This window comes from Chrysemys picta, chromosome 7, assembly GCF_011386835.1.
Source record: "Chrysemys picta bellii isolate R12L10 chromosome 7, ASM1138683v2, whole genome shotgun sequence".
NCBI lineage: Eukaryota > Metazoa > Chordata > Testudines > Emydidae > Chrysemys > Chrysemys picta.
The window spans coordinates 78,634,157-78,661,348 of record NC_088797.1 but is presented as its reverse complement, the minus strand read 5'-3'; the positions used below and the strand labels follow the sequence as shown (position 1 = coordinate 78,661,348).

At 42.8% G+C, this 27,192-nt stretch overlaps 1 protein-coding gene across 3 annotated transcripts in view; it reads right to left on the bottom strand.

Moving 5' to 3' along the window:
• BICC1 (BicC family RNA binding protein 1) overlaps positions 1–22,677 on the bottom strand; it is a 207,755-nt gene extending 185,078 nt beyond the window's left edge. The window contains exon 1 of one of the 3 annotated variants that reach the window (XM_042854730.2): positions 22,296–22,677. In XM_042854730.2, coding sequence (XP_042710664.1) covers positions 22,296–22,494 — 199 coding nt within the window. In that variant the 5' untranslated portion in view covers positions 22,495–22,677. The remainder of the gene's footprint in view (positions 1–22,295) is intronic. The other 2 variants (XM_005307461.5, XM_065551853.1) reach the window with 2 other exon arrangements.
• Between the last annotated feature and the right edge of the window lie 4,515 nt (positions 22,678–27,192).

Below are 27,192 nucleotides of genomic sequence, written 5' to 3'. Positions count from 1 at the left end.
AGGTAAACAAACCAGCCCGGCCCGCCAGGGGCTTTCCCTGCACAAGCGGCGTCCCAAGTTTGGGAAACACTGCTCTAGAGCAATGCTACCTTTGGTATCTCTTTCCAGACAAATTCTTTCCCATCCATCCCCACTCCACCTCCACAAAGTGGTAGGTGAAGTAATGGAACTGGAGTTAGTACTTCATGGAGCACCATTAACTCCTGCTCAGATATCTGCATAAAAGGCTAACTTGTGGCACAGGAGGTTCTGTGGAATTGAAGACAGGGGAGTAGTGTTTTGCAGAGCTATTGTTCTTCCATTGTCTGTGCTCTCCAACCCAGGTTTCCCAGTGTCTTCTTTACTCATATACCGGGTGCGAGCATATAGAACCTAGCCATTTCTTTAACATATATGCTGGACAGTGAACGAAAAAAGTGTTGAAGGACAAGAGTCACAAACTTATGTCTATTGTCTCTTATTTTGTTTTGCTACATAATGATTAAGAGAGTGAGGCTACATATACCAACCAATTCTTGAAGGTGTCAATACCACAGGGAGGGGAATTATTTAGGATTGTACAAGCATGCAATGTATTTCAAAGACAATGATCGGAAAGAGGTGACATGATACACCCCAGATTTCACATACATAATAGAGGGCTTTGTTCACAAGTACAATTTTTTTTTTTTGCAATTTGGATGCACATCTTAACTCAAGTTATTGAAGGATGGGGGAGAGAGGGTAAGAGGATGTGTCAATGTTTATTCAAAGTTGATCCCAAGGGAGGGGCTAGAAGGTTTGGTATATGAACATTTGAATGAATTTGATTCTTTGTCTATTAATTGGTTTCTGAAGATTGTTTGACAGGGATAACCACCAGAAACCTCTAATCCTAAATTTGTAGGTCTAAAGAGTCACCAATGCTCAGACTACTAATTATTCTGTTAAAAGCAACAGAGGGTCCTGTGGCACCTTTGAGACTAACAGAAGTACTGGGAGCATAAGCTTTCGTGGGTACCCACGAAAGCTTATGCTCCCAGTACTTCTGTTAGTCTCAAAGGTGCCACAGGACCTTCTGTTGCTTTTTACAGATTCAGACTAACACGGCTACCCCTCTGATACAATTATTCTGTTATATTATTACACATGCTAAGCATTTTATTTCTTAAAATGCATAGCAAAATTTGAGAATAAAGCCTTTTGTGTGATTTATAAGCAACTAACGCAAATTTCGAATTATAGAATGAAAGTTGTCATTAAATCATCAGATGTCAGCTCTGGATTTAAATACTTCTGGAATGTGACAGAATCTTTAGTGTAATAAAACCATAACCTATATGCTTGCGTGGTAATGATTTTAAGTCCATAAAACATTATAAGTAGTCAAGCTCTTGAAAAAACTGAAGTAATACTATCTTCCAGATTCTAGACTCTAATTGGGTCAAGTGAACTGTTTTCTTGCCTATAAAGACCAGGGCCGTAACAACCTTATAATATAGTTTAGCCCTGTATACACAAGCAAAACCATGTCATAACAGTCTTCCCTTCTTCCCAACTGCCCTACTTCTCTTTCCCCTCAACAAACATAGTAAACTTCGTTGGATGAAGAATCACAGAGATTCATCTATCAAATAAATTGTTTCATACATCATATGAAAACAATTAAGTCAAAAATGTAAAATTCTGTTTATACAAAGTTGTGATGCAAACCAGGACAGCAAACTTTAATGAAAATTCACTACTTCCTTTAACTAATGATTGTGAGTAAACAAGGCGGCATAGTTTTGAAGCTAATCAATCTTAATTTTGATTTATCGGTTGATTTAGCTTGCTGCCTTGGTGTTAAACATTTTTATATTCAAGTTCCTTATTTTCATTTCTAAGCTTCAGGAAAAAAAACCCTCTAAAATGCTGCTACAGTATCAAAAACACTAAGTTCATACCAAAAAAGCTAGAATGAGCATTGAAAACTTAAGGGATGTAAAACATCAAGTGAAGGGAAGTGAAAAACTAAAACAAAGAATGTTTGATTTCTGCCAAAAATCTTGAAAAACAAATGATAAAAAAGTAAAGAATTAATTTTTGGCTTACTTCTGCCCCCAGTTCCTGTGTGGGAGCTCTAAGCCAAGAAACATTATATTTCTTCACACAAAAATATTGAACAGCAAGATGTAAAGTTAATGTGGATGATTCAATATAGTTTTGGTTTAAAAATAATTTGCTTTACAAACAAATATGGTACCAAATTATTACTAGAAGCGCCAAGAATCTTTTAAAGATGTTCACTAGAACATGTATTTTTCCTACATGTTTTTGCAACATTGAGTATCTTGATTGCTTTTTCAGTGTTTATACAGTACTAAAACAAAGTACTGTACAAAGAACTCAGGATAATTTAAGAAACTGAATCCAACTCCAAGCTATATTAAGGGTTTGTCCACATTAGAAAATTTTACCGCATTAGAGCATGAATTTATAACATCAATTTTAAACATGACATCATTCCTCAGACAAAGATCTTTACGATTAACATGTCAGCTGGTCAATGACAATGTGAACCACAGAGTGGATCCTAGAATTAATGCTGACTAGCTGACATGTTAAACATGCAGTGTAGACAAGGATTGTCATGTCGTATGTTAAAAACTCATTCTGCTTTATTTTATGTAATTTCCCACTTATAGACAAAAATCTATAAAGCGGTCAGCTTTAGGATTCTAGTATCCTCTGTAAGGGGACCCTACCCTCTCAAACTCTTCTTCTTACAATCTAAGTTCCTCTCCTCTACAGTTTTCCGACACAAATTCTTTATAATCTTCCCCCCTCAACCACGTAATTTCATTCCCATACTCAATGTCAGGAGAAAGAAGTAATAATGTAACTGGAGTCAACAAACCTTAGCTTGAGTTACCGCGGGGTCTACACCGCAGGGGGTCGACGGGAGAAAATCTCCTGTCAACTTACCTACCTCCAGCAAGAAGAGTAAGAGTACAGGGGTCAACTGGAGAGCAATCTGCAGTCGATTTCACGGGTCTTTACTAGACCCGCTAAATTGACCACCGGTGGATCGATCTCAGAGTATCGATCCGGACTGTAGTGTAGACCTGCCCTTAGTCACAGTAGGAACAAGCTTCAGGATACTATGCAGATCTTTCCTTTACTCCTTCTGAAAGTAGCCAATTACTTCTCCCATCCCACACCTGACCCTCCAACATGATCAGTTCCCCTACCCCTTTCACTAGGAAGAGAATTCTCTTACAAGAGCCAAACCCTCACCCCATGTATGTATATTTTATTTGGGGGATAAACCCTCATCCATTTTTTGAATTGGGGAAGGCAAGAAGCCTCTGTAAAAGGAAGGAGAAAAGAAGAACTTTTTCTTCCCCCTTAAAATCCAGCCTCTTCAGGGAAAGCCGATCATCTCTCCTCACCAAGATTAGGTCTCTCCAAGGAAACAGTTAAGAGGTCTAATCACATCAGAGACAGTACTAGAGGCCAAAAGTGCCCTGTTTAATAAGAAAGAGGAGCATTCTGAAACAAAGGTAGCCACTGAGCCATAAGCAGGAAGCTGGCTATGTGTAACTCTATGAAAAGAGGAGTGTCTAAGCACAAATCTCATAGGAACTCTCCACTGGATATCACAAGCCTGGCTGGAAAGTAGAGCCAAGTCTAACCACTTTACAGGAAAAGCAGCTTCCAATTATGTTTTAAAGTTTAGCAAGAGTTTATATTTGTCTGGTGTTTCTGTTTTTGTATGGTTGTTCTGCTAACAACACAGTCATTCTGTCAACTCAAAATGTCTCACTGGTCTACATTTTTTAGACATTTCTCAGCTTCTCCTCAAACAAATTATTTCTAATACAGTAGTATCAAAAGGCCCAGACTGTTGATCTGGACCCTTGTGCTATGCTCTGCACACACAAAATAAAAATGAAAAGACCAGGCCCCAAAGAGTTCACACTCTGCCATGCTTGTGTGTGGACCCAAGATGGACATGCAACAACTGAGAGGAACAATTTTAGCACAGTACATTTTTTTAGTGTAGACAAGGTCAATTAGAATAAGTTTCACCTTGGGTATACACCAATATTTAAACACATCTCCAAAGGGGAACTCATCAAATAGGTGTACTTGAACTTCCATTGCCACTTTATGTGGATCTTTCTGGTGTTAAATCTCTCACAATAAAGCATTACTTCACTCTAATATTCGATAGGACAGATGTATAGGTTTAAGTGCTTCGACACATATTTTCAAGACCAGAGAATAATTGTAAAGGTATGCTAAAAGAATTGTTTAATAAAGTATTCTGGTTATATTTAAACATTTACAATAAGCTGACCTCATTTTTCATAGTTTTAAACTTAAATGATCCCTTATGTTTCAAACACTGGAATAACTTCCCATTTCTGCCAAGAAATTGTTCAATTATCTAGGGATGTCACCAAAGTATATTTAATTAAAAAAAAGAAAAAAAGAAAAAAAAAACCTTAGTCCAAAAAAAGCATTTGCTGGCTGTTGCTCAGGGACCAAGGAATAAACCCTCATATGTTAAACTGTTTATGACATTCCAAAATTTCAGTTACCAAATATATACATACATACATACACACACACACACACATTAGGCTCTACAGTTGTTATATTTCAGTGTTCTGCATGTGTATATTCGTATTTCAAAGGTTTGTTTACCACGCCCTAAAGATTTTGTAAAATTCGCTCAATGTTTCTGCACATGGACCTGATTATGAACAGATTTTTCTCTTATCTGTTATTTACATATACTGCTGAAGAAAATTCTTCTAAGAAAAAAAGTGTATCCACACATATTGTATTTACAGTTTACCAGAAAAGCTATTTATTGGGATTCTCTCAGCCACATAAAAGTGTTTACAAAAGTTTGCTCTATATCCAAAATTCCTACATCCAGACACTTTAAACAGCTAATTACATACATACACACAAAATAATTAACAAAAATAATAAATATTTTATCCTTATGGAGCATTTTTCATCCAAGATTATACAGCAAGTTGGAAAAGTAACAAGTTGATTTCCAGTCTAGTTCATTCATAGATTTCCAAGGCCAGAAGGGATCACTGTGATCATCTAGTCTGACCTCCTGTATAACACAGGCCACAGAATTTCTCCAAACTAATGCCTAGAGCAGATTTTTTAGACAAGCATCTAATTGAATTGATTCGCATCCAAGGTTATCACCACTAGACCACGCTACACCCCATAACATTAAAATGGTCACCTTCACAGATGAAATATGAACAAGTTTTCTTTGTTCTAGGACAGGGGTGGGCAAACTACAGCCCGCGGGCCGGATCCAGACCCTCAGGGCTTTGGATCCGGCCTGTGGGATTGCCCCCTGTGGTGCCGCAGCCCAGCGCCACTTTCAGAAGAGGCCCCCGGGCAGGGGGGGAGGGGCAGAGGGCTCCGCGTGCGTTGCCCTTGCCTCCAGGCACTGCCCCCCACAGTTCCCATTGGCCAGGAATAGGGAACTGCGGCCAATGGGAGCTTCGGGGGAGGTATCTGGAGGCGCAGCAAGGGCAGTGCACGCAGAGCCCTCCGTCCCCGTCCCCCCCCCAGGGGCCGCAGCGCTTCCTGGAGTGGCGTGGGGCCGGGGTAGGCATTCAGGGAGCCTGCCCTGGCGCACACCACTGCCACCTCGGAGCCGCTTTAGGTAAGTGGCGCCAGGCTGGAGCTCGAACCCCTCCTGCACCCTGCCCCTCAACTCCCTACCCTAAGCCCCCTACCTGCACCCCTCACCCCTCCTGCATCCCAACCCCCTGCCCTGAGTCCCCTGCTGCCCCCCACACCCAACCTGCACCCCAACCCCTGCCCTGAGCTCCCTCCCCAAGTCCGCACCCCTCCTGCACCCCAACCCCTTCCCTGAGCCCCCTCATACACCTCACACCCCTCTTCTGCCCCAATCCCTTGCCCTGAGCCCCCTCCTGCACACCGCACCCCATCCCACACCCCAACCCCCCTGCCCTGGCCCTGCATACAATTTCCCCACCCAGATGTGGCCCTTGGCCCAAAAAGTTTGCCCACCCGTTCTAGGACATAATTAATATAAATAACGTTTACGTGTTTTAAACTGGCTGGAAGGAACAGAAGGCATTGCAGCCACATGGCTTTATTATAATCTCAGCCTTCCAAATATTTGGAGCAGTGCTTAATTTGTAATGAAAGAGGCGTCGGGGCTCAAGCAATCAGGTGTCGGACTCAAGCAAATTTTTTACATTCAAAACTGATGCGGCATGCCCAGAGATGCCAGGGCTATGAACTGGCAAGTTAAAAGTGCTAGGGCTCAGCCCTGGCACAAATTAAGTATTCATTTGGTATTAGAAAGGAACACTCACATGGTTTTCCTGAAAGTTCAGAAAGCTCAATGGTGTGGACAGGGCCGGCTCTAGGTTTTTTGCTACCACAAGCAAAAAAAATTTTGGCTGCCCGCCCCCGCCCCCCCCCCCCCCCCCCGCCAGCCCTGGGCTCTCTCTCCCCACACCCCCCCAACTGCACCCTCCTGCCGCTCCAGCCCTGGGTCACTGGTAACTCCCTCCGAGGGTGGGTCATTCAGCAGGAATTTTGGATGTGCACAGAACACAGACAGGATTGGTTCCCATATGATTACAGAACTGCAGTAAAGTGGAACAATTTTCAGCTTGTGTGATTGAAGGATATCTGGATGCATATTATAAAACTATCCTACATACATGAGGAAAAGTTGAGGTGCCTTTATTATTCTTTTGTTCCATTCTTTGTTTCTATGGGGAATTTGCCAATGCAATATCACGGTCTTCCTTTTAAACAAATAAAACCAAAAGCAATGGCTGTTGAAAACAGCAATTCCAGTCCTAATAACCACTGGGAAGCATTTCTTGCTCAATTCATTCTACTTTTTCTACAGCAAGTTACAGTGGATCAGTATATTTGATTTGGGAGAAATTAAGTAACAGCTGCCCAAATTGAGCTTGAGCACTCCTGAATTTTGAGGTGTTCAAATCTGGAAAGCAGGTGCTAGATTCCTTTTCTGAATATTAGCTAAATCTGGAAAGGAAAAGTCAATTTCTGCTTCCATGGCTCAGAAGTGTAAATCCTTCTACGTGCCTGGTAATGTATCTAAAGCTGCCCAGGTCCAGAGCCTCCCCTCCCTTACTTTTCATTTTAAATTCTAGTGGGATCCACGTACCTCCCTTGCTAGACTTCAGATAGAGAGGTGCACTGTCCATTTAGTCCACCCAATTCTTTCTTTGGGCGAGAGCCCAGGGCTGGGGCGGCAGGAGGTGCGGGGGAGGGGGGAAGAACCCAGGGCTGGGGCAGCAAGAGATGCAGGTGGGGGCCAGAACTGGGGCGGCAGGAGGTGTGGGTGCAGGGGGGAGCAGGAGGAAAGAGCCCAGGGCTGGGGCGGCAGGAGGTGTGGGGGGGGGGGGGGAGGGGAGAACCCAGGGCTGGGGCAGCAGGAGGTGCAGGTGGGGGCCAGAACTGGGGCGGCAGGAGGTGTGGGTGCAGGGGGGAGCGGGAGGAAAGAGCCCAGGGCTGGGGCGGCAGGAGATGCAGGTGGGGGCCAGAGCTGGGGCGGCAGGGGGTGCAGGTGTGTGGGGGGAGAAAAGCCCAGGGCTGGGGCGGCAGGAGGTGCGGGTGCGTGGAGGGGGAGAGAAGAGCCCAGGGCTGGGGTGGCAGGAGATGCGGGTGGCGGAAGAGCCCAGGGCTGGGGCAGCAGAAGGTGCGGGTGTGGGGGGGGGGGGGGTGAGAAGAGCCCAGGGATGGGGTGGCAGGAGATGCAGGAGGGGAGAGAGTCCAGGGCTGGGGCAACACGGGCGTGCGGGGGAGCCAGGGCTGCGGTGGGGGGCGGCAAAAAACCTAGAGCTGGCTCTAGGTTCACAGCAAGCTGCAGCATGAGGTTTCAGTTCCACACTCCTTCCCCTGCCCTTTCCTGTTAATTGCAGCCAAGGAAATGCTGGGAAATGTAGTTCTTTCCCTGCTCCAGGGCTGGCTCTATAGGCAGGGAGCTAACTAAGGAACTACAGCTCCCAGGACCTCCTGTTGGTTCTCAGCTCCCATGCTGGATTCTTGCGCCCCTGCAAATTTGCTGCCCCAAGCAACTGCTTGCTTTGCTGGTGCCTAGAGCCGGCCCTGGGTGTGGAGGGGTGGGGGAACAGCAGCCAAAAAAAAGGAGATATGCACTCTCTCAGAAGAATAGGTTTTTGTAAAACCATTAATTTTAATTTATTTATTAAAGTTTTGTATTAAAATGCAAATATTATAGTTTTGTATTAGAATGCAAAAATCTATGCACACTGTAGATCTGAAATGGCTTATGGCATCTATTTTTCAGAGTCCCAGTTTATGCTCCATCAAGCATCTCAATTACCTTAGCATACAGGTCAGATGCAGTTTCTTCAGAATACATCTCAGTCTACTAAAGTTTTCCATAACATTAAAATGCTTCAATGCAGCACTTAATTGACCTAATATTAGTTTTATTTTTAAACTAAGGATTTCATTTTTTACATTTCTTAAGACAGTTGGCCTTAACTTTCCAAATTTCTTATGTTCAACTGCCACATAAATATATACATACACACTGCAAACAGAATACAGCCAGTAAAAATAGATATAATCAAAGCCTCCCATTCACAATGTTATTAGGGAGTGGGGTAACACAGGTTAGATTATGCCATCAACTGTATTTCACAACAGACAATCCTAAAGACACTTGGTTAACACAACGGGAGAGGGGGAGTAAATATTTAGCAATATTGAAGCAACACAACTCTAAATTCTGAAGAAGAATATGACAATTAAGTCTTTTTTTAAATAAACTATGGAAATATGTATCAATATTAAATTTGGACTAAATCTTAAACTTCACTACTAATACAGAATACAATAAAGATAAACCCTAAATCTCTATACAGTAGAAAACTAACATGACAAAAATTAGGTAGCCCAACCTGGATCTTTAACAGTTTCATTATTTGTGAAAGATTTTACTGGACTCTGTTACAGTCCTCCTAAACAGGGTATTTTAAACGAAAAGAGGAATTTCAGAACCAGTTCTATTTACTGATTTCATTTCGTGCTCTGTAGCTACTTAATTACTCAAATGCTATCTAATTCAGGCCAGATCTATCTGGCACACTTCTAAATTCCAAAGGTACTAGAATCACTTTTAATCTCAGATGAAATGTTTAAACAATCCTCATTTTTCAAGTGTTAATTGAAGCCCTTCTTACAAAAAGTTAAAAATCATCACTTCCTTCCAAGGATAAAATTCAACCAGCTGAATTCAGGGTGAATCCAGTGCACTGACTACCTGCTCCGCCAAGCAGGCAGCACAGAGGTTCTGCAACATAAATCAGCATAAAAGGGTGCATATTGTTGTCTTTTGCCAGTCACCTTGTTGCTATGAAGAGCAGATAGTTCAGCCTGCCACTTAATATTGCATAGACAAGAGATCAAATTTGTATACAGGGGAATTAAGGGATGGTAAAAGAATTAGCTGTTTTACTTACACATTTACTCAAATTAATTGTTACTTAAATGTTTTAAAAATGGAAAAGAACTTTTCCTAATACCATCAGTCTAGTCATTTCACTATCATTTTTGAAAAAAAGCAAAGACGTTATTTTTAAAAAGCTCCACTCCATTTTGGCACTTAGAATAATAAAAAGCCACAACATTATAATGGTCATGAAGGAAAAATTAGGTTAGCTTCACAGGCTGATACATTTCACAGTTCAACCAATGGCATACTTCAACAGATACCCACTAACTTCTTAGAAAATTTTTTGAAGTGTGCAAACACACACTCTATTTGTGATGAAAAATGCAGTAAAAAAATCAACAGAACTAGAAACAGAGCCTTCCATATCTACATATTGTAATCTGATTAATAGGGCCCTACCAAATTCACGGTCCATTTTGGTCAATTTCATGGTCATAGGATTTTTAAAAATCATAAAGTTCGTGATTTCAGCTATTTAAATCTGAAATTTCACAGTGTTGTAATTGTAGGGGTCCTGATCCAAAAAGGAGTTGGGGGGGGGGGGGGAGTACCAGGTTATTGTAGCAGGGTTTCGGTACTAGTACTCTTAATTCTGCACTGCTGCTGGAGGTAGTTCTGCCTTCAGAGCTGGGTAGCTGGATAGCGGCAGTTGCTGGCCAGGATCCCAGCTCTGAAAGCAGAGCTGCCACCAGCAGCAGCGCAGAACTAAGGATGGCATGGTATTGCCACCCTTAGTTCTGTACTGTTGCCTGCAGAGCTGGGCCCTCAGTCAGCAGCCACCACTCTCCGGACGCCCAGCTCTGAAGGCAGCAGTGCAGAAGTAAGGATGGCATGGTATGGTATTGCCACACTTACTTCTGTGCTGCTGCTGCTGGCATGGCACTGCATTCAGAGCTGAGCGCCCAGCCAACAGCTGCTGCTCTCCAGCCGCCCAGCTCTGAAAGCAGCACAGCAGTAAGGGTTGCAATACTGTGACTCCCCCTAAAATAACCTTGCGACCCCCCTGCAACTCTCTTTTGGGTCAGGACCCCCAATTTGAGTAACTCTGGTCTCCCCCGTGAAATCTGTATAGTATAGGGTAAAAGCATACAAAAGACCAGCTTTCACAGGGGGAGACCAGATATCACGGTCTATGATGCGTTTTTCATGGTCATGAATCTGGTAGGGCCCTACTGATGAATGACCTTTAAAGCATACTGATTACTATGTACTTTTCACAGAACACAATTCTTATAGAAATTCTATCGTATCCTCTTAATGGAAAAGTGAAATGAGACTTCATGAAGACTCCAAGGCCTGATCTGTAAAGAAGCTTCGCAAATGGAAAATGGAAGGCTCCTGGTTAGCTTATGTCTACACATGTTCCCAGCAGGCAAAAAGCCAAGAGAGGAATTGAGACTTGGTACTTGCTTAAATGAACAGTGGGTTTTCTCTTAAATGTATGAGAATCTTGCATGCAAACCTACTATCCACAGCTGAGTGGTTATCTTTCAAAAGAAAGATCTTTAACCAAATCTAATCATTTTTCAGTAATCATACATTCAACTTTTTATTTGTATTACAGCAGCACCTAGAGATCAGGGTCACATTGTGCCAGGCACAATACAGACATGTGGTAAGAGAGAAACCTCACCCAGAAAAGCTGATATTCTGAACATGCAAGACAGACAAAGGGTGGGAGACCAAGTGACTTGCTCAAGATCACATTGTAGCAAGTGAGTGGCAGAGCGAGCCAGGGAACCCAGGTCTGACTCCCAGGCCACTAATCGATCCTTACTTGACTGCATTTCCTCTACTCAGTATCCCATATTCCCAAATTTCAGGACAAGGTTGATACACATCACTTCAAATCTAACAAGCTGCTCTTTGAAATGACACGAAAAATATCAACACTGATGTTTAAAGAGTGCAAGAATTGAACTGTTTACATTTTACCAGCATTTTTAAGGTAGGAGAAACAAACCAAGTTTTCAGCAAGATCCTAGCAGATGTTTCAAATTGCTCTGGGGACAGGCATCAACTCTCGTACTGTAATATGACAACCCTGTAATATGACAACCCTGTAATATGTAATCAACTCTCATACTGTAATATGACAACTATAAAGTGAAATTTTTAGCTGCACTATTCTTGCTGCCTACAAGCTCATCAAGTATTTTTGACCTAACTTAGGCCACTGAACATGGTTAAAATCAAAGTTAGAAGATACAAAAGGTAGTGATCCCAAATCAATGCTAAACACAGTGACACTGCACAGTCTAAATGCATAGCATTTTTCTTGTTTAAATCCAACACATCAAGCTACAAAAATAAAATGTATAAGACTAGAAAATGCCAGGTTGTACATGCGTTGCAAAGTTATGTTTAATATATCAGAGGGGTAGCCGTGTTAGTCTGAATCTGTAAAAAGCAACAGAGGGTCCTGTGGCACCTTTGAGACTAACAGAAGTACTGGGAGCATAAGCTTTCGTGGGTCAGAACCTCACTTCTTCAGATGCTTATGCTTATGCTCCCAGTACTTCTGTTAGTCTCAAAGGTGCCACAGGACCCTCTGTTGATGTTTAATATAGGAACTTTTAAAAATTTAAATTAATAAAACATTTTTCCATGTTAAAAGTTGGAAAACCCTGAGTTTATGATTTTAAATGTACCACCTTTTACATTCAAAAACTTAAGTGAGTTCAATGTTATGACCTAGTTTGTTTTTAAGAGGTATTTTTAAGTATTGCACCAATTCCTCCATGAAGTGTGCGCTCCTTCAGATGCGCCAATTATACACTCGCACACTTAAGAGGCACTGGTGGGATTTTCCCAAGATCTGCACTGGCACTTCCATCGTCAGGTCAGGCGTAATTCCTGACCATCCAATGGGACGAAAGAGACCAAAAACTGATGTGAGAAGCTCATCTACTCCACTTCCCAAGTCAGAAGTGTCAGGGGAACCACTACATAGGCACACGTATTTCAAGATTCTCAGGAACCCAGAGCCTTGGTGCCTGCTGGAGTGCAAAACTCCAAGAACCAAAAAATCCAATGTGTACACATACCAATTTCTAAAACATGCAACAAACATCTTCGCATATTTTACATCGTATGTACCACTTGAGAACCAACTCAGCATATAGAAAACTAGATAATATACATTATACATACACAATCTATTTTCACAATAGGAAGAGCTGTTCTCTGCTGCTGTTGTCACAGAGACCGAGAGCACCATGGCCATGAGAGTGCAGTGCTGCTACTGGGCCACAAAAGTGCATAGCTGATTCTCTTTTCCAGCCCAACAGCCCATTCCTCACTTGCACACTCTAATGTAAGCAACATCCAATCCCGTTCACCCACCTCCAGCCTCCCATTCTGACTAAGAGAGAGACATATATACATTCCCTTGCAACCTACTCACCAGGCCTGACTCTTTCTACATACACGCGGACACACATAACAGGATTATTTTAAAAGGTTGACAACCCTAACATAAGCATTATTGGTCAATCTTGCACCACAATGGTGGCAGAATACTCAGATCCTTCACGGGAAGGATGAAAAAGGTGACAGGCACAGCACTACTGCTACCATCATGGCCAGTTCCCTGTGCATTCAGGGATCTATTAAGATCACATCAGCAAGCAGGTGTTATCACACTAGAGCTGTGATGACAGCCACTTTTTAGAGATTCCCCTGTGTTTTTTTTTTTTTTTTTTTAAGTTGAACAGTGGTGTCTAAGGCTGAAGTTCCACTATACTCCATTGCCAAGTGAATAAACATGTTATGTTTAAAATAAATGAAGGTACTGCTGTTGATTACTTACTTCTGCCTTTACAAAAAAATACCTCCTGCAATTCCAACAAAACCTCAACATAAAACCCAAACAGAACACATTATTGGGGAAAACATTCTATACTGAACATTCTAAACATTCTTTCCAAATAAAAACAAGATCACTGGTAAATCAGCCCCACTTCACATAAATCAGTTATGCAAATCAATGCAGCACTGTATCTGGTTATTTTACTTATCCCATGTAAAATGGTCATGTTGATCTAAACTAGAAAAATTAACACCTGGGCATTAATATCAGACCTAACCTGGAAGGAATGCTACTTTTATATAATATATTTCAGACTTCAAGAAACTAGCCAAGTTTTTAAGGGCCTGATCCAAAACCCATTGAAGTCAATGTAAAGATTGCTGCAAGGGCCCTGATCCAAATGTCGCACTGCTTGTAGAAGTTCATTATCCCACTAAAATAATTGTATAGTAGAGATCAAAATACCGTAATTACTGCATTCTAGTTCATTCTGTTCTATGAAACTTATAAATGTACATCTCCCTTTTCAACTCATTCAGCTGTTTCAACACAATCTAGTAGTTTTGTCCACTACAAATGTTCATAACTCCATGGCTTACACACAGGAGGTGGGAACTTTGGAAAGGAAGGCTAAGTCTCAAAGAAGCCACCTTTTAAGTTTGCACATTTAATCACAAACACGATTCCTGAAACTACATCAATTAACTGAAGGGAAGCACTCAGACTTTAGACAGCATATTAATTATGACTCCCACATATTTAGAACTAGAAACTATTTTTAATAAATTAAAATATTTCAGATATGATATTTAGAGCTACAGAGCATGCCCATCATTATTTTCTACTGTCAAGCATTTAAAGTGGATGTTTCACTATGGTTAAGAAGCACTTCACAAATAATTCTACTACACAAAGATCTGAAAATAAGAAACAAGTATGTTTCATTGCTAAACAGCCGACAGGCACAAAGCCAAACAGCCTGAAATAAGTACTCTAAACAGGGCAGATTTTCCAATGGAGGTAAAGATTATAATATAACCAAAAGGAATGTGCAAGCCAGCAATACTTAACTCAGCAGTTCATGCCAAACCATGATAGCCTGTTGTACTACTTAAAAAACACAGAAACTTGAGAAAGTGATATTATTACAATTGTTAACGGAATGCAAGAACATTTTTAAACTACAAGTCACCAAAAATCATTTCACTCACACACACAGATATAAAAAAATATAGAAAAGTCTAGTCAGCACATTTGGGATTTGAAAGCTAGAAAAATATCCAAACCTTTTCGGCTATACATATGTTAACACCAAAACTAAATGCTATTAGAAAGGTTCCACTTACCACACTACTATGTTTTTATCCAGAATACTTTTTATGCATTGGAAAGTAAAAACGACAAGAGTCAGAGATTTTAGTAGAAGAACTTTTTAAGCGTCTACAAAGAGAGATAGTATCTTAAATTTTATTCTTCTTAATGAGTCAGTGTGAGGTTCTCACTAGCAAAGACTATTACAGGGAAGACAGCCTTCTGCTCTGCATCCCTGCCAGCAACACTTGTACATTTGGCATTTCAAATGTCAGAACGTTAAGTCAGTCGAATTCTAACTGCCCATGTCTGAAATTACCAACATAGTACACCATTCTTTATATCAAAGGATGGCAAAAATGTTCCTTTATACAACATATTCTAGGTAGTTGATAGCTATCATTATTATACATTTTTCTTAAGATTCTGATTGGTTTATGTGATAAATTTCTATCTTTGCCAATCACTGAAGCATCTTTGCCCCTTATGTTAAAACAGTTCATTTCCAAATGAAAAATACTAAAAAGGAAGCTTAATAATCAATTTTGTTGCACAATTTAAATCCAGCTTTTACAATATACATTTATAGATACTATACAATTTGCCAGTTTTACAAGGACTATAATGCCCTATAAAATCAGGCATCCACTATTTGAGTTTGATTGTGCAACAAAGCAGCTACCTAGCACAAAAACTACTAAACTCAGGTCTTCAGTGAGTACTCTTCTGCTATAAACCATGATTGTATTAAAACAGAAGCTCTCAAACTGTGGTCCACGAGCTCCATTCAGATGGTCCGCAAATAGTTCTCTCTAAGGTGCGTGCCTGGGTGGCCACACACAAGAGAATGAAGGGCCACCCACCTAATTAGTGGAGCCGCGCAGGTGTGGCTCCACTAAGTAGGTGTCTGGACCCTGAGAAGACGCACATGTAAGGTGAGGTGGTGGCCTTGGGGGGAATAAGGGGTAGTGGGAGGGGGCAGTAGAAAAAGGGGGTGGGGGGAATTTGGGATGTGCAGGGCTGTGGCAGCCAGAGAAAGAGGCGACTTTCCCCAACTCCAGGGCTGCGGCTGCTGGGGAGAGACGGCCCTCCTTCCCAGCCTCAGCTCTGTGGCTGCTGTGGTGGGGGACAGAGGGCACATCCATAGCATTAGAAAGGTAAGACTACTGATATTAAAATATGAGTTCTGCACTTTTATTTGTAGAACAAAAAAAGTTTATTATTAAGGTTGTTTTTTTAAATATAGCGCTTTTATCCAAAGCGCTTTACAATAGTTAGCTAACAGTACAAACAACATTTGGAAAGATCATTAAGTGGTCCGAGACTCTCAGCAATTTTCAAGTGGTTCGCGAAAAAAAAAAAAGTTTGAGAACCACTGTATTGAAGCATAAGGGCTGAGTATCAACACAACTTTGCTAGGATTTTTGTAGTCCTAGTCTTCCTTCCCTAGGACTTTCAATATTCCAGACAGCCAAACTTAAAGTATCATAGGCTAAATAAATGAAATCAAAATAGTAAAGGGGAAATGTATAAACAGAGAATTCAGTATTACCCTGTCAGCAGAACCAGACTCTGTTATAGGAATGTGGGTAGTATGAGAAGAAAACTTTCATACCTATTTGTATAATTACTGAAAAGAGTGTATTTTCCTTATCCAGTTACTTATAGTTTTGCATGAAAGATCATTTGAGAATAGAAAAAAATATGCAAATGATCAAATACAGAATAACCAGGCCTTGTTTGAATTATTGCTGAAGTATATCAGACACAATCATCCACCAGCATAAATTCTGAACAAAGCAATCTAAGGCATTTTACTTTCAGTAAAATATGAATTCAAAATGCAAAAGAAATATGATCATTAGACTCTAATTTAGAAGCAACTTTATTAAGATGAACTGTTGGAATTATTAGAGCTACATTGCTATTAAAGTTTTTGCCTTACCCCAGTCAGAAAGGACTGATATGTACTCTGGAGAAAGGTATTCCCAGTTTGTGAGCATTCATTCTTGCAGGCAACAAACATTCTGCCAATCAGCCAGAGGATAATAATCAGAGGAGAGGATCTAAGAAGAAAAATTGTGCCCATTGGGAGTTTGGAAAGAGGGAGGAGGATGAAAAAATAGTAAGCTATGCAGAATTACCAACAATTATTTGAGAGATTTGTATAGACATTTCATATTAATTCTGTATGAAATGTTATCATTAAAGCCTAAAAATTAATCAATAATTGCCTTATCAATTACTTTGTACAAAGTCGGTATACAGTCAAATAAGGTTTGCCTTTTTGAAAATTAATCAAGATAGACCACAATCTTGGGGAATCATCAGCATAGACAGGGACATGTTCAACATTAGACTAACTGGGCATGGGGACCAACTCAAAGAACCTCAAGTCATGTTCTACCTTAATACAGTGTTCTATGGCAAGCAAGCCCGGGGGACCAATGGCAAATTTCTAGGGGCTTCAGGGTTCAAAGCAACAATATTCTGCCTTCTCCCTAGATGAGTACAAGGCAATGCACCGAACGGTGACCTATCCAAACAAAGTACTTCTGAACAGTTTCAACAACAACACTGTTGACAACAATGAGCATATTTAAAAGTGAGTATCTATTGGATCAAAAAGGAGTCCCGTCAAGTAGGACTATGGCACAAACGTGAGAACTTAAACATGGGGGGAGGGTCTAGTTTTTGGTGTGTTTAGGTATTTTTGCTTGCTTGGGTTTTTTTTGTTTGTGTTTTGTTTTTTAAAGGTGGTGGTAAATTGGATGTCTTGACAGAGACACATTCTAATATTTTCCCACACTGCAAGAGAGGATAACGAAAAATAAGTATCATTAGGGTATCTACAGAATTTCCCTACTATACTTATCTAAAATGTTAATTTTAATTGCCTTGATACTACAGTGTCAGACACATCATAAATATACAAGATATGTATATACCAATTGTTCTCAACCAGGGGTATGTGTACCCCTGGGGGTACTTAGAGGTCTTGCAGGGGGTACAATAACTCAACTAGATACTTGCCTCGTTTTACAACAGGCTACATAAAAAGCACTAGCGAAGTCAGTACAAACTAAAATTTCATACAGACAATGACTTGTTTATACTGCTGTATACACTATACACTGAAATGTAAGTACAATATTTATATTCCAATTGATTTTTTATAATTATATGGTAAAAATGAGAACGTAGGCAATTTTTCAGTAATAGTGTGCTGTGACGCTTTTGTATTTTTATGTCTGATTTTGTAAGCAAGTAGTTTTTAAGTGAGATGAAACTTCGGGGGTAACGCAAGACAAATCAGACTCCTGAAAGAGGTAACAGTAGTCTGGAAAGGTTGAGAACCATTGCTATATACCATACACAGGTGTACAATATTCAAAACCTATTTTGAGGTATGACACAGAAAGCACATTATATCTGTCATCGTTTTAAAAATTGATTTAGTAAGACACCTAATCTATTAATGTATTTTGGGGTTGGTTTGTTTGAGTTTTGGTTTTATTTATTTATTTATTTAATATTAAGGCTATCTTGTCTGTAGATTTATTCATAGCTGCTGCCTTAGTCAGACTACACTTTTTGGACAGCTTTCTGTAAATTTAATCTTTTATAGTGCCCCGTTGTTATGGTAATATTTTTGTGCGTCAAATTAAATTAATATTTTGGAATGATTTTCTTAATTGAGCGTTTGCTAAGATTTAGTTTACAACAGCAACAAATGTATTATGAAAGATTTTCTTCCAATATGTCACTACTGAAAGAATCATTGACATACTGTTTGACTCCGGCTTCCTTTTTGCAAAAATAATCTGTCTAATGAGATTTGTTCACAGATCTACACTGAAAAATGTTCTACATAAAAAAAAAATCTGTATACCACGCTATATAGAGTACATAGTAAAGTATGCATACAAAATAGAGTTTCACTAAATGTATATCATCATTAGGAATATCAAGCAATAACACTGGACATAACAAAAAGGAAATCTGACCATATGAGCTATTTAATGTGTTCCTATTGGTATATTTCTAAGGCATTAGAGTAGTTCTGTTCCAAAGACCATTAGAAACCCTGGTAAGTCAAAGTTTATACTTTCACTGGATGGTTATCTCCAATACAAAAAAAAAAAAAAAAAAGGAAATTCAGTATTGTCTAGAAGCTGGATCATAATAATGTGAACATAGCTCTGGGTATTATTGCCAGCTCTACCGTTGACTTGCTGGGGCACTTTGGCAAAGTCATTGTCTGTGTTTAACTTAACCATCTATAAAAGGAGCATAGCAGCATCCAGCAGGATCAAGAGATTTTATTCATGTTTGTAAAGCACTTTAAGATAGTTGGGTGGAAGTGCTGTGAATATAAACTATTAATTGAAGATGCAACTTTATTCCATAGTACCTTTCCTGAATTTTTCCAACAAACTTAATTTTACCAATATTCCATCTCTGATGGAGAAAGACTAATTTATTATGCTTGTCTCTTTATTCCATTTCCTAACAAGTCTATTTTTTCCGGCAAGAATACCAATTAACTAGAAATTAATTCAATATGATGGTAGTCAGAGTTTTTACATTTACAAAAAAATCTTGTTACTGTGAATTCAATATGCTATTGTTCAATATACTACTGTGTGAGGGATACAATTTAAATGATCTATGGCACATGCATGCTAGGCTGAAATAACATACAATATCACAATTTTTTCTCTTAAGTTATACGTATGCATTAATCACTGGATGGCACAGCTATATAATCAGACTGGATTCTGTTTATGAGGTTTGTTTTACCCTCCCACCCTTACCACCTCAGGCAGTAGAAAGACACAGGCTGTGGGATGAGGTAATGGAAGTTTATTTTACTGGTGGAGGAAAAGTGAAGAAAACCTTCTATTTTCCTACAGCACTTTTAACTTGTGACATTTGTTCACGAATACCTCCTCTTTTGAGTGTCTATGTGCAATTTACAAAATTTAGTTTTAAGACATCTTTGATGAGCACAAGTTTAGAAGTAATTCAGTTAGTTATAACAAAAACTGTATGCTTCTTTGCACTCTTTATTACATAATGAGATTTCTCTACTAGTAACAAAATATTAACTGGTTAAAGATTAACCTACCCCCAGGAGAGAGAATCTCATTTGAAACAAATTCCAAACATTATAATTAGCAAGTCATACCACGGTTTTTGGGCAGACAATCCAGTTTTCCTAGTTACTTCATCCAGCATCCTCTTCCCTTTCTCCCCCCCCTCGGACCACCACCATTGGTGTTAAAAAAATTTAAACAGACGTTCCGTGATGGTCATGATGAGTAAAACATTTTCAGGAAATTAACTGAACAATTTTAGCTGACAGATTCTTTAAAAAGCAAAAACAAAACAAAAAACCCACACCTTTTATTTTTAGGAGTTGGTTCACTACTGGCATAACTCTAGCTAAAATAAAATGTTTTCTCCAAAACATATCCAAAAAAATAGTGCATTTACTTGGAATTAATTTCTTCCTTATCTCATCCTCAATCTCTCTACCATTTTTCCAACTTTATTATTTTAAATTACAAAATTCCAATTACACTGATTATAAACTATCATATTCAGGGAATATGAATTATGGGACCAGATTTTTTTCTTCCATTTTGTTTTCCTGTTGTCAAAGATTACATTTTCTAACATTGCTTTAAGTTACTCAGTGCATTTTCAAGTAATTCAGACGGTAATAAAAAGCACTATGTTTACAGATTTAGAATGACTGCTCTCATGCATAAGAGCAAATATTTTCATTCGTGAAATAATACATAAATGAAGAGCTACCAGTCTCCTGTTATGATTTTTGAAAAATGCAGCCTGAACAGTTGAAAAAGAAAGTCAGTCAGTCAAGTATACAGTATTTATACATCACACAATTATAAGTGGCCATAAAATTATGTGGCTTGCACAGGCCATGCTAAATGCATGCTAATAATGTACTCCTGTTCCTCCTCTTAAAAAAAAAAAGAAAGAAAAAAAAGCTCGATCAACTATCATGTGTCATTCTAAAAACATTTAAGAAAATTAAAAAAGTGCAATTTTAAGTTCCATAATCTCATTCAATTCAAATATGCTTTATCCTCTCAGAAATTTTAAAGGTAACAGTTTGCAATTCAGCTCCATTCTCATTGGAACAGAGCAAAAGGTATTAGAAAAGCTAAATAAATTACACAACTGTGAAAGATACATCCACCTTTAAAACAATATTTTCTATTTGTATTAATATTTTTTCAAAACCTGTTTTCTTAACTTTCACGAGAGTGACATAATTCAAAACACAGTGGAACAAAATGCAAGAGATTTCATCACAAGAAACAATACAAATGTATAACAAATCCTAAGCCTAACACAAACATCATCAAACATTACTACTCATGTATATCTAATAAGTTACTGTTTTCAAAACTAAGTTTTTTCACCTAAAATAACCTCTAAATCATTTACCTTAAGAGTACACTACACTATTAGGTGTATTATTTTAGTGATATGGTATGGATAATATATATCAGTTCAAAAAACTGCACTGCAACACTCCAACTAAAATGGAAAAATATTAGATCAAATTAGAATATAGTAATTATTTAAAGGACTCTGATATTCAAAAAACTCCAGAAATGGAAAGTTTTCTTGCAATTCTGAAACCTTCCATTTTATGAAAGCTCACTATGCTAAGTAGCAAAACACTGTCATATTCCTGAAAAATCTGAAATGCTTCAGATGAGCTGAAAGCTCGTTTTTGTTCGTTTAAAGTCTTTCCAGTAGCTCACGACATTCAAGATTACCTTGAAACCTTTTACAACCTCTTTTACAGTTTTCACAGTAGAGCAAGGCTTTATTTCAATACCAGTAACGCTAATAGCGTTTATAGTTAGGATGCTGCTGGTGAAACCACAGAACTGCGAAGTGATGTTGTTAGAGACAGAATTTGACACCTGTATTAATAATAAGTGAGATTTTTACGAACTGAGGGTAACTCAAGATGAATTTTGCAAGAGATTTAGGTGACACTAGAGCTCAGTCTCCACCGCTTTATGAAAGAATCCCTTCCCACCCCCAAGAGGAGCTCGGTTTGTAAGCCCTGACATCTGCAGACAGCAGAGAGTTTATCCACATCTGGGATTGGAAGTGCTAGGGAACAGGAACGGGGTGGGGGTGGGGAGTAAGTTTCAGAGCCAGGACATTTCAAGTGTTCTCTCTGGGGACCGTTCCTAACGCGGTCTCTTAGGGGCCGCTTTGAGGAGAAGCGCAGAACCTGGAACATCCCAGCAGGAGCAGCCATGCTACGCCCCCCTACCCGGGGTCAAACAGCAAGTGTCCCAGCTCCTGGGGGGTCCAGCAGAGGCGAGTCCACAGCTGGAGTCCCCGCCTGCGTCCCAGCCCTTCCCAGCAAGAGGGGCAGGCCCCGGGCCAGCGGCTGGGCACCCCCTGCCAGGGGAGAGACCAGCCGCCTCTCGCCAGGGGGACCCGCTGGAGCCCACTGCAGGGACGCAGCTTCCCCAGCGCCACACGCACCTCCCGCCCCCGCTAGCCCAGCAGCGGGAGACAGCGCTCCCCTCCCGCGGCCCCAGCCCCCGGCGGCCAGCGCCTTCCCCGGCCCGGGGCTCCCCCACGCCCGCGCACCCCGCTCACCTTGCAGCATGGCCTCCAGTTTCTTCCTGTCCACCCGGAATCGCTCCTCGCCCCACTCGGGGCTGCGCAGGGGCCGCGGGCCAGCCGAGTCCTCCTCGGAGCCGGGCAGCGGGGAGTCGGCGCTCCGCTCGCTGTTGGAGCCCGGGTCGGAGAGCGGCTGCGGCAGGTAGCCGCTCAGCGGGTCGCACTGCGCCGCCATGGCGCTGCCGGGCGGCCCCCGCCTCTGCTCCGAGCCCCACTCGGCCGCTTCCCCGCGGGACGCTATCTGCCCCCACAGCCGCCCCCGCGCCTCATCCCAGCCGCTGCCTGCCAGAGTCCCGGCCCCGGCGCCGCTGCCTGCGCCCGCCTCTCCCTCAGGCTCCCCGCCGAGTGCGCCAGTCCCCGGGCCGGCCGCGGCTCTGCGGCGCCCCCACCCCGCCCGCAGTCCGCACAGCATCTCCGCCTCCATTGGGCAGCCCGCGGCCCGCCGGGAGGGGCAGGGGATATCCCCGGGCCGGGGGAGGGGGCAGGGGATCCCGGGGGAGGGAGACCCTCGGCATGGGGGTGGAGGGAGCCTGGCGGCGCGGGGCCAGGATCCCGGTGAGGGGCACCCAGCACTGGCCACTGGGATCCCCGGCCACTCCTGGGAGCGCGGGACTCACCCCATCATCGGGGTCAGGAGATCCCCATCCCAGAGAGACCCCATCACCATGGAGGGTGGGGGGAACACGCTACAATGGGAGCACGGAATCTCCAACCCCGGGAAGACACCCCATCGGTGGGACAGAGAGATGCTTATCCTGGGGGGCACCGCTTCATGGGATGGGGATCCCCTGGAAAACGGAGTCGGTGACACCATCATTGGCAGGGAGATCAACATCCCAGAGGGAGACACCCCATCATTAGAGTATAGAGATACTTATCCTGCATGGGAGCCACACCCCATCCTGAGGCAGAGGGATCCCCATTCTCTTGGGGTGAGTAGTCTATCGTGGAGAGTAGGGTGAACCTCCCCCTAGGGGAAGACACTTCATCATGGGGGGGGGACAACCAGAGGGAATACCCTGGGTGCACTCCATAATGGGGATCCTTATCTTAAGGGAGACACTACACAGTGGACAAAAAGGGATCCCTGTTGTGGGGGAATAGAGCCCATAATGAGAGTATGGGTGATTCCCATCTCAGGGGGGAGATACCCATCATGATGGCACAGGGAGACCCATCCTGGAGGGAGCCACCCATGGCAGGGGGGCAGAGGGATTTTCATCAGAGGAGGAGGGGCAGGAGGATCCCAGCAAAAGTGGAGATACCCCCTTATTAGGAAAGAAGGGGTCTATATCCCCACCTGGCGGATGCCGCATCATAGGGTCAAGCAGAAATAGGACATCCCCAGAGAAGTCAGTGAATAGTATTAGAACCACAAGGTGTGGGTACAATGACTGCCTGCAGGGTTGGGGCCATAGTCTTCTCAAACAGTAAGCACGTGTTTCAATGTTTGTAGGATCAGGGCTCATATGACTATATCATTTAGGAAGGAGAAGAAAAAGAGCAGATATAATAAGATGATATAAAATGATGAATAGTGAAAAGGTCAACTGCCTGATCTCACTTAATCTGCTACAAACTAAAAATTAAGCAATAACAAAATTAAAGGGATGTCACTTTAAAATTGACCCCAGTCTAAACTTTCAGAACCTAAGCTCTATACAAAATGTTCCTACATTGCATTTGCAGTTTTGAAAACCCAAACAACACAGAAGGTGTAACAAACAAACAACACGCTGAAATTGACTTCACTGATTTTTCATTGTTGAAACTGAGGGTATGTCTACACTATGAAATTAGGTCGAATTTATAGAAGCCGGTTTTATAGAAATCGGTTGTATACAGCCGATTGTGTGTGTCCCCACATAAAATGCTCTAAGTGCTCTAGTCGGCAGACCGCGTCCACAGTACCGAGGCTAGCGTCGACTTCCGGAGCATTGCACTATGGGTAGCTATCCCACAGTTCCCGCAGTCTCCGCCGCCCATTGGAATTCTGGGTTGAGATCCCAATGCCCGGATGATGCAAAACAGTGTCGCGGAAGGTTCAGGGTACATGTCGTCAGGCCCCTCCCCCTCCGTCAGAGCAACGGCAAACAATAGATTCGCGCCTTTTTACCTGGGTTACCTGTGCAGACAACATACCACGGCAAACATGGAACCCGCTCAGCTCACCGTCACCATATGTCATCTGGGTGCCGGCAGCGGTGGGACTGCATTGCTACACAGCAGCAGCAGCTAATTGCCTTTTGGCGGTAGACGGTGCAGCATGACTGGTAGCCTTCATCGGCGATCTGGGTGCTGGCAGCTGTGGGGCTGGCCTTTTGCCTTTTGGCAGTAGATGGTGTATTACGACTGGTAACCGCCCTATTACAAGTTGGATCATCATACATTAGCAGAGTCTTCCCTGAGCAGCAGATCGTGCAATAGGCCTGAAGGCCATCGTAGTACACTAACTGCCAAGCACCCAGTATTTGCTGCCAAGCACCCAGAAGATGCCGAGGGCTATCAGTCATGCTGCACCGTCGTCTTAAGATGTAAAAAATAGATTTGTTCTGTATTCATTTGCTTCCCGCTTCCTCCGTGAAATCAACAGCCTGCTAAACCCAGGGTTTTCAGTTTAATCGTTGGGGGGACCATTCTGTGTGACAGCTGTTTGTGTTTCTCCCTGATGCACAGCCACCTTTCTTGATTTTAATTCCCTGTACCAGTATGTCATGTCGTCACTCGGCCCGCCCTCCCTCCCTCCTTCCCCTGGTCCGTCAGATACTAGTTTTGCGCCTTTTTTCAGACCAGGCGCCATAGCTAGCACTGGGATCATGGAGCCCGCTCAGATCACCGCAGCAATTATGAGCACTATGAACACCACGCGCATTGTCCGGGAGTATATGCAGATCCAGGACATGCCAAGGCGAAACCCGGACCAGCCGAGGAGGCGATTGCAGGGTGGCGAAGAGAGTGATGAGGAAATTGACATGGACATAGACCTCTCACAAGGCACAGGCCCCAGCAATGTGGAAATCATGGTGTTACTGGGGCAGGTTCATGCCGTGGAATGCCGATTCTGGGCACGGGAAACAAGCACAGACTGGTGGGACCGCATCGTGCTGCAGGTGTGGGACGATTCCCAGTAGCTGTGAAACTTTCGCATGCGTAAGGGCACTTTCATGGAACTTTGTGACTTGCTTTCCCCTGCCCTGAAGCGCCAGAATACCAGGATGAGAGCAGCCCTCACAGTTGAGAAGCGAGTGGCGATAGCCCTGTGGAAGCTTGCAACGCCAGACAGCTACCGGTCAGTCGGGAATCAATTTGGAGTGGGCAAATCTACTGTGAGGGCTGCTGTGATCCAAGTTGCCAGGGCAATGAAAGACCTGGTGATATCAAGGGTAGTGACTCTGGGCAACGTGCAGGCAATAGTGGATGGTTTTGCTGAAATGGGATTCCCAAACTGTGGTGGGGCCATAGACGGAACCCATATCCCTATCTTGGCACCGGAGCACCAAGCCACCGAGTACATAAACCGCAAGGGGTACTTTTCAATGCTGCTGCAAGCCCTGGTGGATCACAAGGGACGTTTCACCAACATCAACGTGGGATGGCCGGGAAAGGTACATGATGCTCGCGTCTTCAGGCACTCTGGTCTGTTTCAAAAGCTGGAGGAAGGGACTTTCTTCCCGGACCAGAAAGTAACCGTTGGGGATGTTGAAATGCCTATCGTGATCCTTGGGGACCCAGCCTACCCCTTAATGCCATGGCTCATGAAGCCGTACACAGGCAGTCTGGACAGGAGTCAGGACCTGTTCAACTATAGGCTGAGCAAGTGCCGAATGGTGGTGGAATGTGCATTTGGACGTTTAAAAGCGCGCTAGCGCAGCTTACTGACTCGCTCAGATCTCAGCGAAAAGAATATCCCCATTGTCATTGCTGCTTGCTGTGCGCTCCACAATATCTGTGAGAGTAAGGGGGAGACATTTATGGCGGGGTGGGAGGTTGAGGCAACTCGCCTGGCCGCTGATTACGCGCAGCCAGACACCAGGGCGGTTAGAGGAGCACAGCAGGGCGCGGTGCGCATCAGAGAAGCTTTGAAAACGAGTTTTGTGACTGGCCAGGCTACGGTGTGAAACTTCTGTTTGTTTCTCCTTGATGAACTCTCCAACCCCCCCCCCCCACCCGGTTCACTCTACTTCCCTGTAAACCAACCACCACACCCTCCCCTCCCCACTTTGAGCAGAGGCAATAAAGTCATTGTTATTTCACATTCATGCATTCTTTATTAATTCCTCACACAAGTAGGGGGATAATTGCAAAGGTAGCCTGGGATGGGTGGGGGAGGAGGGATGGAAAAGGACACACTGCATTTTAAAACTTTAACTCTTATTGAAGGCCAGCCTTCTGATGCTTGGGCAATCATCTGGGGTGGAGTGACTGGGTGGTCGGAGGCCCCCCAACCGTGTTCTTGGGTGTCTGGGTGAGGAGGCTATGGAACTTGGGGAGGAGGGCTGTTGGTTACACAGGGGCTGTAGCGGCGGTCTCTGCTCCTGCTGCCTTTCCTGCAGCTCAACCATACGCTGGAGCATATCAGTTTGATGCTCCAGCAGACGGAGCATTGACTCTTGCCTTCTGTCTGCAAGCTGACGCCACCTATCATCTTCAGCCCGCCACTTCCTCTTTTCATCCCGCCATTCAGCCCGCCACCGCTCCTCTCGTTCATATTGTGCTTTTCTCATGTCCGACATTGACTGCCTCCACGCATTCTGCTGTGCTCTATCAGCGTGGGAGGACATCTGGGCTGTTAGAGGAGCACAGCAGGGCGCAGTGCGCATCAGAGAAGCTTTGAAAACGAGTTTTGTGACTGGCCAGGCTACGGTGTGAAACT